This window comes from Chionomys nivalis, chromosome 17 (assembly GCF_950005125.1).
Source record: "Chionomys nivalis chromosome 17, mChiNiv1.1, whole genome shotgun sequence".
NCBI classification, from domain to species: domain Eukaryota; kingdom Metazoa; phylum Chordata; class Mammalia; order Rodentia; family Cricetidae; genus Chionomys; species Chionomys nivalis.
The window spans coordinates 2,787,234-2,806,656 of NC_080102.1; the positions used below are offsets into that span (position 1 = coordinate 2,787,234).

Sequence of the window (19,423 nt, forward strand, 5' to 3'; positions counted from 1 at the left end):
CAGACATGTTCCAAAAGTAGCAATCAAGTCGTTAATTAGACCAAAACCACCAACTTCTACTTCTTTTGATTTGGCTACTGAAATTTGTGGTATGAATATAATAGACTCTGACAGCTTTGCCCTCGGACTCTCTACCTTTTTTTTTAATGGATCCATTAGTTTTAGAAACTAGAAGGAAGAAATTACTAAGTGATGCACATGTAACTACATTGTTAAAACATTCTAATAGCCTTTACATGTAACTACACTGTTAAAACATTCTAATAGCCTTTACATGTAACTACATTGTTAAAACATTCTAATAGCCTTTACATGTAACTACACTGTTAAAACATTCTAATAGCCATTACATGTAACTACACTGTTAAAACATTCTAATAGCCTTTACATGTAACTACACTGTTAAAACATTCTAATAGCCTTTACATGTAACTATGCTGTTAAAACATTCTAATAGCCTTTACATGTAACTACACTGTTAAAACATTCTAATAGCCATTACATGTAACTATGCTGTTAAAACATTCTAATAGCCTTTACATGTAACTACGCTGTTAAAACATTCTAATAGCCATTACATGTAACTATGCTGTTAAAACATTCTAATAGCCATTACATGTAACTATGCTGTTAAAACATTCTAATAGCCATTACATGTAACTACACTGTTAAAACATTCTAATAGCCTTTGGAGTTGGAGACCAGTGTTGAGAAGAGAACAGTAACCGCAATGCTGTGGTGATATGGCTACATTATGACTTATCACACGACTTCATCATTTTTAATTATTTCTTTTGCTCTTTGGGATTACAGTATTTTTAAGGAAAATCTAATAATTCTATAATTTAGGTTGAAAATTTAAACTAATTCCAATTCTATCCCGGTAAGATCATGTTTTTATATGACATGCTTTTAAATCATCTTAGTAAACTATGAGTTCTAAGGAATAATTATAATAATTCATAGCAGTAATTAACAATTATTGCCTATTAATTGTATGAGTGTGCTGATAGGAATGGAAGCCAGGGCATTGTGCACGCAAGGCAATGCTCTATCACTGAACTTCGCTCAGGACAACTAATAATTCTTTTTGTTGTTTTGACACAGAGTATCGCCATGTAGTCCAGGCTAGACTGGAACTCACTATGAAGCCCAGGCTGGCCACACTTTCACAGAGGTTCACTCGCCTCTGCCTCCTGAGTGCTGGGATTTTTTTAAATAATGAAATTCTTCTGAATGAAGACTTACTTTACATCATACAAAATCTAGAAGCACCCATGATGCTTTAATAAGGCTTAAAGGTATTTTATCTACATTCATTTATATTGCAACAATTTTAAAATAAACTTTTAAAAATACTTTGCTCATTTAAAGTCACATCCTCAACCTATTTTACTCTCTCAGATTCAAAAAAACATAGATTTATTAAATTTATAAAATTTATATATTGAAAATAGATTTCAATCCTGCTGGAATTGGCCAGAGTTGATGGTAGTAGACAGCCACACAGGGAAGCAGCCCTCTAAGGCATTGTTGTAGATGGACGCACAAATTGTACCAATGACTAAATGCCATTTCTGACAAGGACTAAATAAGTTCCTTGAAACAAATCACATGTGACCATCCATACAAATGCTTGAGAGAGTTTTGCAAGAAATGACCTGGGAACAGCAAGCAAAGAGTAATGAATTCCGCCTGGAGAGGGGCAGCCTGGACAGAGCAGGGCCTTGAACTGGAACAGAGAGGTGGCAGCAACCCCAGGCAGTCTGGGTGAGTGGCGGTGCCATTAACCCAGACACGGGACATAGATGCCTATCACCGTTTAGTGAGGCACATGCCATGTTCTCTGGACAAAAATTCAAGACTCTCAACATCTGGTCCATATTAAGATTACAGCCCTCTAAATAGGAGCAACTATGGATTAAAGTGGGATGTTTATGTAAAACCCACTCAACAAAGACTGTTTTAAGACCTGCTTCTTAAGATACTAAAACTTAGCCATTTAAAGAAAACCTGTAATTTAAATAAATAGAAAATAATGCAAAATATAATTCACAATAATATAAACTATAAGCTCAGTATACTTAGTATTTCAATAAAGATGTAACAAAAACAAGCCTTTCAAAAGAGTGTCTACTTTCAAGAGGAAGCCACAGATGACGTCTTCCTGATGGAGACGTGCATTCTTCCAACGCGAGCTAAACCTTTATCTTTGCGTGCTAATTTGGAGGGGTCACCTGGGTCTCACTTTTCATGACCTCAGCGGACAAATCCTCAGGAGCTTTTAGACTCACCAACAGGACTGTGCTCATCATACTTGTTAAGAAGCAAAATACGGGACTGGAGAGATGGCTCAGAGGTTAAGAGCACTGACTGCTCTTCAAGAGTTCCTGAGTTCAATTCCCAGCAACCACATGGTGGCTCACAGCCATCTGTAATGAGATCTGGTGCCCTCTTCTGGCCAGCAAGGATACAGACAGACAGAACACTGTATACATAATAAATAAATATTTAAAAAAAAAAAAAAAAAAAGCAAAATACGCCATCTTCTAAAGCTTTGCATTACAGAGATCTTGATGACCTCCAAAATTACGGTTGCCACAGTTGCTTTCTAGCTAAGTTGAGATTTCCAGTACAGGGGTAATGAAGGACGATTTTTTTTTTTTTTTGGTTTTTCGAGACAGGGTTTCTCTGTGGCTTTGGAGCCTGTCCTGGAACTCCCTTTGTAGACCAGGCTGGCCTCAAACTCACAGAGATCCACCTGCCTCTGCCTCCCGAGTGCTGGGATTAAAGGCGTGCGCCACCACCACCCGGCATGAAGGACAATTTAACCTGTTGGTTGTGCTTCACGTGGCCTGTTCATTCTGTGTGATTCACTCTCCTGGTATTAAACTACCACATACTGCAAGAACAGCTTGTTCAACATGCCCAGGACACACACAATTAAATATATACATTTCCATCCACCCCAGTGTTGGGAACCAAACCTAGGGCCTCAAGTGAAAAGTGCACATTTAAGCTAATTCACGTGCTCCACATTCGAAAGGTCAGGAGCTCTGCAGAGTCACACTTTTCCCCAGGTTCCATCTGCCAGCACGAACACAACCGGGCATCAGTCAGAGGTTTAGACAATGAGGGTCAGGAGCAAGGAGTGTGTGTGTGTGTGTGTGTGTGTGTGTGTGTGATGGAGAGAGAGGATATGTGTGTGACTAATGACGGCATAAGAGAGTGTATGTGTGTGTGAGAGAGTATATATGAGTGTGAGTGTGTGTAAGTGTGTGAAAATTGTTAGTATGTATGTAAGTGTATAAGAGTGCACGTGTGTGAGTTTGTACATGTTCATGAGTGTGGACAAGTATGAGTGTGTGTGCTACTTTGACAGAGTAGTATTTATAAGAGAGAGAATATAATTACTTGCCTTCCACACTCCAATTTTCCTGTCATGCCTCTGCAGTAAAAGCTCATCCGCTATGTCTTTCATCCGTATCTAAAAGCATAATCAATTATTTTAGCAACATATTCAGAATAGCTAAAGTTTGAATTCTTTATTATTTTAACAGCTCAAGGAATGAGGCAAAGGTCAGGTTAGGTAGGAGAGTGTCACTCAGGACGATGACACTCAGACCATGAAGTAAAACCCTGCACTCCACATTATGGGCAGGTTCTCCTGGAGTAAAACCCTGCACTCCACATTATGGGCAGGTTCTCCTGGAGTAAAACCCTGCACTCCACATTATGGGCAGGTTCTCCTGGAGTAAAACCCTGCACTCCACATTATGGGCAGGTTCTCCTGGAGTGAAACCCTGCACTCCGCGTTATGGGCGGGTTCTCCTGGAGTGAAACCCTGCACTCCACATTATGGGTGGGTTCTCCTGGAGTGAAACCCTGCACTCCGCGTTATGGGTGGGTTCTCCTGGAGTAAAACCCTGCACTCCGCGTTATGGGTGGGTTCTCCTGGAGTGAAACCCTGCACTCCGCGTTATGGGTGGGTTCTCCTGGAGTGAAACCCTGCACTCCGCGTTATGGGCGGGTTCTCCTGGAGTGAAACCCTGCACTCCGCGTTATGGGTGGGTTCTCCTGGAGTGAAACCCTGCACTCCGCGTTATGGGTGGGTTCTCCTGGAGTGAAACCCTGCACTCCGCGTTATGGGCGGGTTCTCCTGGTTGGGTTCTCCAGCTGTGCTGTCACCTAATGGCACTACTCCAAACACAGGTGACAGTGTCACTTCAGCTTGTGTAAGAACTGAAGCTGTAGAGTTAGTGATGTTGTGCCATCTCCTAGCCATTTTACATTTTCCATAAGTGATTTTTAGGAGCCACCCATAATTCACAGGAATACAGAAGGTACCGCTGCCTTCTATACCTGCTGGTTCTTCATCTATAGATTCAACTAACCTCTGATGCAAAATATTCAAATAAGAAAACTGCATCTGTATTGAGCATGTCAGGCATCTTCCCCTTATATTTATTTTTCCAGATTTATTTAACATTTTTATTGTATTATGATTTTTAAGTAATCTAATGATGAAATAAAGTATATGGAGAACTATATGTAATTATATGCATATATAGCCTCATTTTATAAAAGGGGCTTCAGCATCTTCAGGTTTTTAGTGTTCTGTGGGTCCTCTCTGGATACCAAGGAACAACAGCATTTAGGGGATTTCTGGTTGTATATAATCTCTTCCTTTTCTGGGAAGCTACTCCTGCCAGATCTATGTTGTGTGTCTTTTATTCCTAGCAGCTCAGCTAAAGAGGCCAGGCCTGTAAGACAAAGTAATGCTGCAGTTTGAGCCTGGGGCCCCCTGCATGCTAGGCAGGTTCAGAATCAAGCTCACGCCATGCCCTGTGTCTTTGTGACAGGCACAGATCAGGGGAAGGAGAGCTGCTCTTTCTTGTTAGATTCCCAGTGCTACCCCTGACTACATCTTTCTAAAGCTTGGGTGTCAGTTCCTCTTCTAAGTATGGGAGGCGCCCCAGCTTCGTTCACTCAAAATCTCACTGGCTTCGCATCTTCGGCTGAAGACAGCTACAATCAGTTTGTTTTGCTGCTCACACACAGAATGCAAAGGAAATGACTACAAGCTACAATAATTTGACTGTGGTAAAAAGAAAATGTGGGCCGGGCGGTGGTGGCGCACGCCTTTAATCCCAGCACTTGGGAGGCAGAGGTAGGCGGATCTCTGTGAGTTCGAGACCAGCCTGGTCTACAAGAGCTAGTTCCAGGACAGGCTCCAAAGCCACAGAGAAACCCTGTCTCAAAAAACAAAAACAAAAAAACAACAACAAAAAAATGTGGTAATAATATCAGTAAGTCAGATGCCACTTCACCTGGTTACAGGTTAGTCAGGACTGTGTAAAGAGACCTGCTTCTAAAACACAATAAAAACAAAACAAAACCCAAACCAAACAGCAACAAAAACCAAAACCCAAAACAAAACCCAACTGCATTACTAGATGATATTTAAGTCTCTTCTTGCTGGGTACCATGCTAAGAAATCAAGCATACATTGTTGTCGTTGCTGTTAAGAGGGGGGCTTCATTTTGTAGCTGTATTTGGGCCTGTAACTTGCAAGGATACCGCTGCCTCTACCCCTAGAGTCATGGATTACAGGCATGTGGTACCACGGCCTAGTACAGTTGTTGCTGACAGTCTTACTTCTCAAATGGAAATACCAAACAAACGAAACTCGGAAGAGGAGCCACGAATGTGCGGCAAATGCTGGAGTTGGGAATTTGAGAAGCCTGATTCCTTGCTTGTCATAGCTACCCACTGCAGGCTCATGACTGGTTCACAGGTACTCACACTGAAGGATTGGCTAGTTCCTGCCAATGGCTATCCAAAATTATGCCGGTCATGTACCTTTATCTTCTGACGGGACGCAAACTGTTCGCTTGAGAGGAACAGCGGCAGCCACACATTTTCCAGCCTATTCAAGACGTGTTTCTGGATTTCCACCAGCACAGATGGGTCAAGCTGCTCGTGAAGGATCCTCCCCCAGCCGCCACTCATGAGCATTATCTAGAAGAGTAAAAACAGCACAGAAACCACATGCTTTTTTTAAAGTAATAAAAGCCATTTAATTCACTCGTTCATGTTGAACCTTTTACATCATATTGGATAGGTGCCACGATTTCCATTTTCCATAAAACGTCTTCTTAATGTATGGTTTTGCCTCCCGTGGAATACTGGAAAAAGCACAGCAATGAGGTGGGTTTTTGTTTTGTGTTTTTTTTCTGTGTCAGGGCCTAATTTCTGCCACTGAGATCCACCCAGGCTCCCAGGCACCAACACTTTTTCCCTCCATGGTCTCGGTAACTATGACACAAGGTGGTGACTACTGCTTTTCTGAGTTCTTACAAATACGTGATTCTAGTCTAACTGAACCATTGCAGGGAGCATCTTTCTCTTCATAGGTGAGGGAAACGAGGTGTCCGATTAGTTAAGAGGGCTCCTGACCCAGGTCCTTGACACAGTAGCGACAAACTTGGTGGCTGAGTTGTTGGGCAGAGGTGGTGGGGTGGCTGCCCCCTCCCTGGTGCTTCTCTGATGTCATTCGGGAAGAGCCCAGGGGAGGCAGCAGGGAGAGGAAGGTCGTGCCCCTCTGATTTGTACAGCCATCAGCACTGACAGAATATCATGAGTGTACGGCCTGAATCTTCCCTCGTTAGCAGTTCCCACCTTCCTCTGCGTACTGCCAAGAGTCTGCTCACTGAGATAAGCCCTTTATTTAGTTCACCTTTGATAAATGTAATTAAGAAAATACTACTAATATTTTATATAAAAACAAAGCAGAAATTATCTTTTTAATTGTCCTGAACAATATTAAATAAGAGTAAAAAACAAGATTGCGTTTTTCCGAGCAAAGTGGTTTTAAATTCAGTCGGGGGTGGGGTGAGCTGTATAAAATGTGAGGCAACTCCCAGGTATAAAAAAGGTAGAGATAGGCTGGCAAAGACATCTGCTGTAAGCCAGAGCATTGGCTTGATGGCAGCGGTGACGCCCCACCGTCGTCTAAATGCTCAGCAAGCGGCGTGTACTACAGCACGTTCACACAGCTGTGTCAGACGCCACAAAGCCTCACGCCAAACAAGACAAATGCTTCCCATGTGTTCGGCCCACACGTGGCCTAGTCACACCTCTAACATGCCGCCCTTCTTTCCCTCCAAGCTCCGTGCCTTCACCCGCTCCAGAGTCAGTTTATGGGGTTGGTTGTCTGGATTCATGAATAGCTCAGAGTTTTTTCTTTACTGAATCTAATATTAATCTGAAATTTCATTTTCTAAGTATTAACCAGTAAAGAATACTTCTTTATAAGCTTTAACAATTAAAAAAGATTTACAGAATACGTTTGCTCTTTAGATAGTTAAAAAAAAACCACCTCACACTAAATAAATCACTTTTAACTCTAAATTTCAAAAGCATAAGCAGATTGTTTCCTGTAACTGATGGCTTCATTGTCCGTAGAATCTGTAATTCAGGCCACTGCCATGGCACAACAACGTGGCTAAATCTATGTTCACAGTCTGTGAGATGTTTCTAGGCTGGGCATGGAGATGCACGCCCAAAATCCCAGCTCTTGGGAGACAGAGGCAGGTGAATCTCTGTGAGTTTGAGGTCAGTCTGGTCTACACTCTATGGAGAGCTCTAGGACAGCCAGGGCTATGTAGAGAGACGCTGTCTGAAAAACAAAAGCAAAGGAAAGCCTCCATTCTAGGGTGAGAGAATCATAGACGGTGTTTTCGAAGATCAAAAAAAGCCTTTGAGCAACAGCAGCTTAAGAAGGAACCAGAGGTAGCAGCTAGGCTCAGGGGTGAATGTGGCCCTTTTCTCCTGTTGGAGACCCAAGGCCCTTGTCCCTGTGGTTTCGCACTTGGTCCTGAGCCCTAAAACAGCGTGAGACACACTAGCGACACACACGGGCACTCAATGAATGACAAAATCAAATCAGTGTGACGCTGTCTTTGTACCCCAAATTCATGAACACTGTCCTTAAAACCAACCTAGATGAATAACATTTTATCCAATAAAGTAACTTGAAAGTGACATGTTTTAGGACATGTAATACTTGAGTGAACTTCAGGGATTTATAGATGCCCACCAGACACCTAAACCAAAGTGTCTCTCCGAAACTGTAACACACAGCAAAAAGAGACCTTTGTGCTGTTGGCGAAAGAAGGGATCGCCTGTACACTCCAAACATGCTCATACCTGGTCCTGCTGATGCAAAGAAGCTGGGCTGCTGGGGCCGAAGAAATACTTCTTATTAAGGTATTTGTTTTTAATGTCTATAGACTTTGCCTCCCTTTGCTTCTGGTCCTTAAAAAGCATTCTTCGGAACTGTTCGATGTCTGTCCAACACGCAAGGTCAACGCTGAAAAGAGAGTGCATTCTTTCTTAGCCTCGAGAGTCAATTAGACACTGACCAAGCTGCTGACAGGCGGGAGGTGGCTGTCTGGTTAGATCAAGGACGAGTGTCTACAGCACAGCCTCATCCAAGCCCAGCAGATGGCTCCGCTGTTGCTACAGCCTTAACTCTTGCTACATGAACGGCTTCTGGTGAAGGTATGGAGTGTGCAGCAGATCTCTCGTTTACTGGCGGTGTCTCAGAGTTGCCTCTGAGGATTGGACTGGCATCTTCAACGTCAAATACAGGGAAATGCCACATATATGTCATGGTTATTTGATAATGGTACAAATTCAGAATAATCCTCATCAGGATGAGGAGAAGTTTGGCCCTAAATTCAAACCAGTTTCTGTTAATGTGAGAGAAAAATATGATCAAAGTTTCAGTTCATAGTACAAAAATTTCTAAAACTGCAATGCTTGATTTATATGTTAGTTAATAGAACTGTGAACTTTTACAGTAATTAGGGAACTATAAGAGACAGTTCCCAGAAATACTAAAGGGAGCAGCAGAAGAGAAAGCTTAAAAGTTGCTTCAAGCCAGCTAGGACTAAAAATAGCCCCAAGCACTGCACGACTGCTGAGAATAACACGGGAGGCTAAAGCAGTTGCACGCTCGTCAGGGTCTTTTAAGCAGACTTTTGTCCGTCAGTTTTCACTGACATAGGTAAAGATCTACTGCCTCTGGCCAATAAGATGCCCCAGGAAAGAAGGCGGCCCCTGCCCCTTGCTGTCGTGAAGAAAGGAAGAAACAGAAGGTCAAAATGGTGGTAAATTGTTTGTTTGAGAAAAGGCCTGAGAACATCACCATTGGGCAGGACATCCAGCCCAAAAGCTTTGTCATACGGCTCCGCTACACTAGACTGCAGTGGCAAAGGACCGTCCTTTTTAAACGGCTAAAAAATCTCCTGCCCTTAACCAGTTCCCGCAGGCCCTGGACCAGAAAACAGCTACCTAGCTGCTTAGGTTTGCCCACAAGTATGGACCAGACACAGAGCAGAAGAAGGTTAGGCTGCTGGCAAAGGCGTCATTCCAACTAAGAGACCACTTGTCCTTCCAGCAGGGGTCAATACAGTCACCATCTTGGTGGAGAACAAGAAGACTCAGCTGCTGGTGATTGCCCATGACGCAGACCCCGTTGAGTTGGTGGTCTTCCTGCCTACCCAGTGTAGAAAGATGGGGTTCCCCTACCACATCATCAAGGGGAAGGTCAGGCTGGGGTGGCTGGTCCCCAGGGAGACATGCATCACTATTGTCTAACACAGGTTAACCCAGAGGACAAGGGTGCCCTGGTAAACTGCTGGACCAATTAGAATGACAGATATGGTGGGATCTGCCTCTACCTGGAAAGGCAAGGTCCTGGGTCCTAAATCTGTGGCTTGAATTGCCAAGTTGGGAAAGGTAAAGGCCAAAGAGCTAGTCACTAAACTGGGTTATATGTTCACTGCTAAGTTTTCTGTGCTTATCTCCCATCTTTAAAAGAAAATCTGCTACCAGGCCATTAATATAGCATAAATCAAAATTAGTATCAAAAAAGAATTTATTTTACTGAGAAATATATTTAAAATTAGGTATTTTCTCACCTTGAAGAATGAGATTCTAGAAACTGGCGGAAATGTTCGAATTCCAGTTTGTTGTTAAGCAGATCATTAAAGGTGAAGTGCTGGTATTCCTCAGGGACATTGCTCCAATACTCTGTGTGTTTGGAGACGTCAGACAGCGACAGCTTGCCAGCTGCAGGCCCAGCAGTGTCCTGGGGACAAAATGCTTTCACAAAAATCTCTTAAATGCAACAAATTATTTGCAGTGTTAAACAGGAAACCTAAAATAAAAGTTAACTGCTGGGCAGGGCCAGTTTACAACTGGTAGAGCTAGACAAACTACATGTTCACATTCTGACTCTCAAGGTCTTCACTGCCCCTTTTTAATGAGTATTTAGTAAACATTGTGTGTATGATACAAAGTACTCTGTGTGCACGTGTGTATGAGCACAAGTTCATAAGGGTGCCCAGTGTACAATTTTTTTTTTTTTTTTTTTTTTTTCGAGACAGGGTTTCTCTGTGGCTTTGGAGCCTGTCCTGGAACTAGATCTTGTAGACCAGGCTGGTCTCGAACTCACAGAGATTCGCCTGCCTCTGCCTCCCGAGTGCTGGGATTAAAGGCGTGCGCCACCACCGCTCGGCTCCCAGTGTACAAAATATTTGTCTTCAAAATATTACTTTTATTTCTTAGTAAAGGGGAAATGCCTTTTGCAATAAAACACAAAACCATAAACTAATACTATAAAATAAATACCCACGGATAACTACCATCACTATATGGCCTCTTAGTCTCTCCGTATATGTACATACATATGAATTATATAATATACATATATAAATATATATAGATACACACACATATAAATAAACTACATATGCATGGTGCACACCTTTAATCCCAGCACTTGGAAGGCCGAGGCAGGCAGATCTCTGAGTTTGAACCTAGCCTGGTCTACAGAGCAAGTTCCAGGACAAACAGGCCTACTTAGAAACAATGTCACAAAAAAAAAAAAAATACCAAAACCCAAAAAAGTTGTCTTCTAAAATCCACAGAAACACAATAAATAAATAAATAAATAAATGTAATTTTTAAGACATATAAAAATAGCAAACATTTTATATGATATATAAACAGCATATTTATATATAATACATAAAATATCAAAAATCACATATGCTATATATAGCATATCATATATGCTATAGTTATACATCAAATATAAAGTATATATAAGAATATATTATATATAATATACAACAATATAACACATATAATATACATGGATATAACATTTTTATATATTATATATAAATATATGTGTATATGTAGTTTATTTAAAATGAGGAATATAATCATGTAGCTATGGTTTTGTAATTATATTTTTATTTTAATAATTTATAATAGATATTAAATATTCTCTCATAATTATTTAAAATTTTTAAAATTTATTTTATTGTGAGTGTTTTGCCTCACCTTGTGTGCAGAGGTAAGAAGACAGCATCAGATCCCTGGAACTGGAGTTACAGACCCTTGTGGGCCACCATGTGATGGTGGGATTTGAGCCCAGTGGCTCTTAACCACTGAGTCATCTCTCCAGCACAAACCACATGTGATTTTTAATATAGATAACTCACCTCTGTATTAGTTTTTTAAAATGTGCAGTCGTGAGATAAACTATAAATATTTTAAAAAGCAATGTTCCTTATATGGAGGAATTATGTATAGCATTATAAATGTTGCCCCTGGAACTTAAAGCACATCATTGTTACATAGGACCTTTCCGAATGCCTGTGCTCTTCCCAGGTTTGAATGAATGCTACATCAAATAGAGAACTTTGGCACCAACAAAGCAACTACTAAGTTCTATTTTAAAAACTATTGTTTTTGAAAAAACCTTATTTATATAAAAACCAACCCAAAAAAGAAACTAAAAGTCACCCAAACCCAGCACTCTGAACTATCCTCTCCCATTTTGCTGAACTTCTTCCCAGATCTCTCTCTCTGGATATACGTACACGTGTGTAAATATATGTAATGTTACATAAGCAGGGTTACATGATATGACTGGAGGGTTGGGTTTTGTTCATTTTGTTGACATAGGCACTGTCTATGCAGTCCTGGCTGTCCTAGAACTCTCTGTGTAGACCAGGCTGGCCTCGAACTCACAGAGCTCTGCCTGCCTCTGCCTCCCAAGTGCTGGGATTAAAGGTGGGAATGTGAGCCACCACACCCAGCTTGACATTAGTGTTTTTATGCCATATATTTATATAACTGTATGTCCTGAACAGGCCAATTAACTGCAAATTTTATGTAGATGTGTTCATTAATTTTATGGTTTTATGGGCATATCAAGATTTATCTAATTAATATAAAACTTGAAAATTTGAGCTGGTCATGATAGCACATACATGTAATCCCTCCAGTACTTGAGAGGCAGTGTCAGGAGGAGGGTGAGCATAGGTCTCCTCAGCTACATACTAGGGAAAGGCCACGCGGTTTACACGGGACTGTCTCAAAACAAACAAACATCACCGTGTTGCAGATAAAGATAGGAGTTGATACCCTGCCCACTCCTATGATCTTTTTACTGACTTTTCCAACTATTTTCTCCATTTTTCTTTTTTAAAAATCTGAGTTTCTTTTTGTTGAGAAAATGCAAAGGAACTCGTATAATTTGACAACGAATACAGCTACTGACATGCGGAAAACACCGTGGCCTGTCAAACGCAGCAAGTGTGGCCGTGGGGCAGCAGGCTGGTGCCCCGTCCAAGTCCTTAACCACTCCACATCTCAATGTAAGATCCCTCACCAGCAGAGTGCAAGATGGTTGTGTCTCTGGATTCTAAGTCAGAGTCTTACCTCAGCCTTCTTGGAAACTGTCTCCTTATGCAGAGCGTGCAGCTTCCTGAAGTAGGTGGAATCTAGCTGCCGGGTCTCTTCTTGTAATGTCACCTGAAAATCAGCAGAGCTGAACGCACATCATGAAAAATGGGGGACGGGGCACAGTTTACCAAAAGCAGTGGGCTTCCAAAAGGGCGAACTGCCTCATTAAAATATTAGCTACAATGAAGTGATACGTCAAATATACACAACAAAGGATGAACATTTTCTTTTCTTTTTTTTCTTTTTTTTTTTTTTTTTTTTTTTTTTGGTTTTTCGAGACAGGGTTTCTCTGTGGTTTTGGAACCTGTCCTGGAACTAGCTCTTGTAGACCAGGCTGGCCTCGAACTCCCAGAGATCCGCCTGCCTCTGCCTCCCAAGTGCTGGGATTAAAGGCGTGCGCCACCACCGCCCGGCAGGATGAACATTTTCTATTCAATTACACAGTTGCTGTCAACGAACCCCTCCTCCCTGGGGCACACACACGCGAGATGAATATTGCAGTCACATTTCCGGTTTCTAATCAACATCACAGAATGAATCACGGAGAAGACAAAGGCTGCTGGGTGTAGGAACCAAATACTTCACAGGAGAACAAGAAAGGACAGGCTGTTTACTGGTATTCCTAAGGGTTTTATTGCTATAGCAAAAGAGGAAGCAGTTGATCAAATTACTGCTTATAGCAGGTTTGTCTTTCTAACATTTTATAAAGTGTCATTTTCTATAGGCAGGAGAATAAGGCCACTCTCCAATTCTCTGTTGCAGGGGGAAACCAGTCAAGTTTGTCTGGCTAGCAGCCTGAGAACGTCCTGTACTTCACAGCTAGCTGTGGGGGTCTGCTTGGAAGTCCTTCTGGGGAACAAGATTACGAGATTACATTACATAATCAGCGAGTCATCTGGACTGAAGTCGAGGAAGATTCCAGAACTAAGATCAGTGTTTTTCCTTTTGCTAAGAACTAACAGTATAAAATCCATCTTACACATTTTCGTAAGATTCATTTGCTAATGCCAAAATGTTTTAGTTCGGGGCAACTATACTTCCAAATTTCTTTTATAATTACAGGATCGCTTACAGACTTCACATTTCTTCTATGAACTGCAATATGTATTACAAATATGAGTTAAGAGAGGCTTTTAAAATATCATGTGACAGACTAATCTTTCTAGTGTATTTTTCTATAGTAGATAGGATATTAGGTTAATGTTTTATTTTTTTATTTTTTATTTTTTTTTGGTTTTTCGAGACAGGGTTTCTCTGTGGTTTTTTGGAGCCTGTCCTGGAACTAGCTCTTGTAGACCAGGCTGGTCTCGAACTCACAGAGATCCGCCTGCCTCTGCCTCCCGAGTGCTGGGATTAAAGGCGTGCGCCACCACCGCCCGGCTAGGTTAATGTTTTAGAACTGCAAAAATTAAGGAATGAAATCTAATTATTTTGGTCATTGAATTTATCAAGTTTTTAGAATTATTTAAGTCACAATCCAATGAGATGAGTCTATGCAAAGTGTTTCTATATTAATTTCATTATAATTGCTTAATTTATTTTTCTTGGTAGACAACTCAAGTCCTTGAGTGGATATTAATAAAGAATTCAGCCCCTGCAACAACGGCCTCACGCACCGGGTACACGCATTTACCTGGTGCAAAATACCCAAGGACAGTCTTAACTTGTGATTCTAAAGGAATTTCCTATGTCTATCAGTAATAATAATGAAAATATTCCAGTGCTGACATCTTTTGCAAAGTAAAAAGCTATGTACAAACTTATCCAGTCAAGCGTCTGATTTGATGAACACCCGGTACTTTAAATAGAAGCCCTGAAGTCAGAGGGTCTTCTTTTCACGATACACGGGAAGCATTTAGATTTTCTACAGTGTGATATTTACTGTAAGCATCCAGTAGAAAATAAAATGGGTATTTCCGCTCATTGTGAGATCACTGCTGAAGACATCAGGGAAAGACACCACCAATCCGGCTGCTTTGCACTAACGGAAAACTCACGTCTCTCTTCTGACATATTCGTACAGAGAGCTAGGACTGTGAGATTGAGTCTTCTGCTAGGAAACAGCAGGGATGGCAACAAAAAAACAAATCATAAAGATAAAAAACAAACAGAGTGAATAAACGTTTTCCCTGCCTGTGCCTTGGGTCCTCCCCAGTCCTGACTACAGAGCCCTGGCCCACCTGAGGCCTTGCCACCCGGGGCTGTACCCCCTGAGGCCTTGCTCGAGCCTTTTCTGCAAGCACTGTTGGCTAGGCCATGGTACCTTTCTGTAAGCCACTTGGTCTGACATCACCATCTGTGTCCAGGGCTCCAGAAGGACGAGGAGGATGTACTCCTCGGCTGTGTCAAAGAGGTCCTCAAACGGTGGCTGGATTCTCATGTAAATGTCTTTCTTCTCTTCCTGTTGCAGCCCAATGTCGAGAGTGGCTGACGGAGCAATGTAAGTGGCAAAAAGATACTAAGGGAGGAGAGGGTGGGACAGAGGGGGCATTGTGAGAAGCCACGAGAGTTAGCAAATTCGTTGGCAAAGATGACAGAACAGAACTTGATGCACACTAGATTTGTCGGAAAGGATGCTCTCCTTTCTGTTTTTCACTGCAAATTAGCAGCTAGATGTTTCTGTCAGATAACGGTTTCCTTGTGCGTATTACAGAAGGAATCCTGCGTGCTAGGCAAGGGCTCCACCACTGACTTGCACCTACACCCAAGCTCTACACTGCTTGGACACAGCGTTTTGCATTACAGCTTGCAGCCCAGCACTCAGGAACGGAGGCTGAAAGGTCAGCTCAAGGTCACTTCCACTTTATAGTGCAGTCGAGGCTGACATGGGCTATGACGCCATCTCAAACAAACAACAAAAACATAATTAAATTAAATTAAATTAAAAATAAAAAGAAATAAAAGCCAAGATCATATAGGGTTAAAAATCTGGCTATTGGTAGTCTTCTAATCTAAATGCCAAATTACCCAGCCTTTAGTTCTAAGAATGGTCAATTGCCCGTCCCCCACTTTGGGCATAAAATATCTCCATCTGGTGTCTAACTGTGGGGTGGGTGCTGGAAGGCGATAGTAGTAACTGGGGTTACACACAGAACTTCCCACAGCCTCCCACAAATGCCACCCCCCACGTTCTATTTGTCTTATTGCTCAATAATAGCTGTTTAGACCTGAGGAACAATTTAGTAACACTGTGGTATCACTATCCCTGAATAGTAGATATTACGTGTGTGTGTGTGTGTGTGTGTGTGTGTGTGTATGTGTGTGTGTATACACATATTTAAAATGTTTTAAGGCTCAGGAAGTGCTGCCCCTCACATAACCCAGACCTGCAGAACCATGAGAGGCCAGAAGTGCAGGAATCTAAGGGAAACTACCAGGAAAGAACGTACCACCTCACCCTTTCATGTGCAAAACCCCAGGAACACGGGAGGCGGGGCTGCAGAGACCAATGGCTCCTTCTCTCCCCTCCCCCACATCACAGCACTAGGAACCTGCCAGGGATCCAGAGGAAACCAAGAAATTCCAGCTCAGCACAGCTGCCAGCAATTAACTCTGGAGGTATTTTTGTTCCTTATTTTCTGTTGTTTACTTCGCTCCTGCATGGATCTCTCCTGGCGCTTTTGCTTTTGTTCGCCTGTTGCTCAGTTAGGTGTTAGGACGGTTGCTTGTGTTCTCCACCCTGTTGACTGTCAGGCAGACTTGACTCCTCAACCACCTCATAGACGCAGCTCTTATTTGGAGGTCTTTTCTTCCTTCTTTCATCTTTACCTCCTCCTCTTTTTATCTAATTGCAACCTGCCACAGATTTAACGATCTCTCAATCTGTGGCCCTAAGAGTGTCCCAGCTTCTTCCTCCCACCAACTTTACCTGACTCAATTCTTTTCCGAAGTCAATCTTTGGTCATCACAGTTGGTCACCTTATTTCCCTTCCACCCTCATTTTAATAACTAGAATCCATGCACACTCCATATTATCCTTGATTGTTTGTCCTGCAGCAGTTGTGAAGTCAGAGGGGCCACTCTTGCTGCCTGGCTAGTGCAAACTTGCATAGCTGTGCTACCAAGGAGCCGTGGTTGCTTTCCCAGTTATCCCACACAGGGAATGATGTAAAGCTTACGCCAGACACCTCGAGCTCTTGAACTAAGCAATTATTTTCTCAAGGACACACCACCACAGCCAAGTCTCATGTGAACACTATAAACACTTCAACTAGAAAAATATAGCTGATAAAACATAAAGCAAGCAACAAAATTATACCCGATGTGTAAATCCCAACACAGGGGCATAAGAAACACAAAAAACCAAGTCAATATCCTTCCCCCCGAAATTATTATCCCTACAGTGGTGGCACCTAGTGAGGCAGGGTTAAATGCCATACCAGACGGAACGAAAGATGATCATAATTATGTGCAAAGATACAAACATCTGAATGAATACTAATGGTCTCAGTTACTCAGTCCAAAGGCACTAGGAGATTAGGTCAAAAACTGGGAGCCATCTGTTTGTTGCCTCCAAGAAAAGCACCTCATCACAAAAGGTAGACAGCACCTGGAATAAATAGATGGAATAGGTTTCCCAAGCAAACAGACCCGAGAAATAAGCTGGTACCACTGTTCTAAACATCCGGCAACACATTCAAAGCAGGCGAGGAAAGATAAAGGACACCACTCATGACTAAGAGAACAGTCGATCAAGAGGACATTATCATTAGTTTCATAAAATACTACCAGATGTAAGCTCACGAATTGACCCAAGCACAAAAGCACTGGGTGACATCACTCCCACTGTCAGCAGCTGATCGGGCATCCCATCACAAACAGACAGAGAGACACCCCAGTGAAATGATATCACAGATCAAATGGACTTAACAGACATCTATGGAATTCTATTCTATCTAAACGCCACAGAATACACATTTTCTCAGAAGCCCATAGAACTTTTTCTAACATATCTCATCTATCAGGGTTCAAAGAAAATCTTAACAAATTCAGAAAAATTAAAGTATTCCTTGTATTCTACCTGATTCCAATAGAATCAAAGTACAAACCAAAGGCAAGAGAGACCCTAGGACACATGCAAACTCACAAGGACTAAAGAACACTATTGAACAAGCTGAGGAAATTGAGAAAAAATGCAAACATTCATAGGTCAAATACACATGAAAACACCACATATGAAAACCCAGGAGATAGAGTGAGAGCCATCCTCAGAGGGACACCTGCAGCTCTAAGTGCCCACAAAACCAGAATGCAGGGCCGGAGAGACACCTCAGCACATAAGAGTGCGTTCTGCTCTTCCAGTTCCCAGCACCCCCACTGGGCAGCTCACAACTGTCTGTAATTCCAGCACCGGGGGATTTGACACTTTCTTCTGGACTTAAAAGGCAAACCTTTAAGCAAACTAGCCAAAAGAGAGAAGATCCAAATTAATAAATTTAGAGACAAAAAGAGAGCCATTAAAATAGACGCCAACGAAATTCAGAAGATCATTAGCTCTTACCTAAAAATATATATTCCATTAAATTGAAAAAATTTAAGAATGGATAAATTTCTAGACACACATGACCCATAAAAATTAAACCAGCAGGGGCTGGAGAGATGGCTCAGAGGTTAAGAGCACTGGCTGCTCTTCCAGAGGTCCTGAGTTCAATTCCCGGCAACCACATGGTGGCTCACAACCATCTGTAATGAGATCTGGTGCCCTCTTCTGGCGGGTGGGCATACATGGAGGAAGAACACTGTATACATAATAAATAAATATTTTTTTAAAAATTAAACCAAGATGAGACAAACAGTTTAAGCACAAGTATAATATGCAGTGAAATTGAATTTAAAAGTTTCCCAGCTGAAAAAGTCAGTGCATATGTGGATTCACTAGTAAATTCTACCAGAACTTCATCAACACCAATGCTTTCCAAACTAGTCCATAAAATAAAGAAGAGACGTTGCCAAACTCCTTCTACAAAACCAGACAAAGATAAAGAAAATTACAGACCAATTACAGATACAAAATCCTCAACAAAATACTCGCTATACAAATTCAAGAATTTCTCAAAGTATCATTTATCATAATCAAGTTGGCTTTATTCCAGAGATACAGGGTTGGTTCAATATTATATAAATCAGCAAATACTATAAAGGACATGAATTGTTTCAAAGGCAGAAACCGCATGTGCATTGCTGTGGAATAACCCTTCTGTTCACTGTAAATATGTGTTGTTCTCGTTGGTTGATAATAAAATCTGAATTGACCTATAGCCAGGCAGAATATAGATAGGTGGGAAAGTCAAATGGAGATACAGAGAGGAGAAGGGTGGAGTGAAGGGAGAGAATGAGCTGGCCACTCAGGAAGCAAGATGTCAACAGACTGGTAAAAGCCATGGCCACGTGGCAATACATAGATTAATAATAATGGGTCAATTTAAACATAAGAGCTAGTTGATAATAAGCCTGAACTATATGTCAAACATTCTGTAATTAATATTAAGCCTCTGAGTGATTACTTAGAAATGGCTGTGGGATGGGGCAGGTCAGAGAAAGCTCTGATTACAGCTTATGCTGATAGATGCAGAAAAAGCTTCTGGAAAGACCC

General features: G+C 41.7%; 1 protein-coding gene across 1 annotated transcript in view; it reads right to left on the minus strand.

Moving 5' to 3' along the window:
* Rgs22 (regulator of G protein signaling 22) overlaps positions 1-19,423 on the minus strand; it is a 94,676-nt gene that overhangs the window by 15,709 nt on the left and 59,544 nt on the right. Inside the window, exons 15-20 of the mRNA XM_057792158.1 lie at positions 15,095-15,289; positions 12,808-12,900; positions 9,990-10,159; positions 8,212-8,374; positions 5,863-6,021; positions 3,419-3,487 (exon numbers count right to left, since the gene is read on the minus strand). Coding sequence (XP_057648141.1) covers positions 3,419-3,487; positions 5,863-6,021; positions 8,212-8,374; positions 9,990-10,159; positions 12,808-12,900; positions 15,095-15,289 — 849 coding nt within the window. The remainder of the gene's footprint in view (positions 1-3,418; positions 3,488-5,862; positions 6,022-8,211; positions 8,375-9,989; positions 10,160-12,807; positions 12,901-15,094; positions 15,290-19,423) is intronic.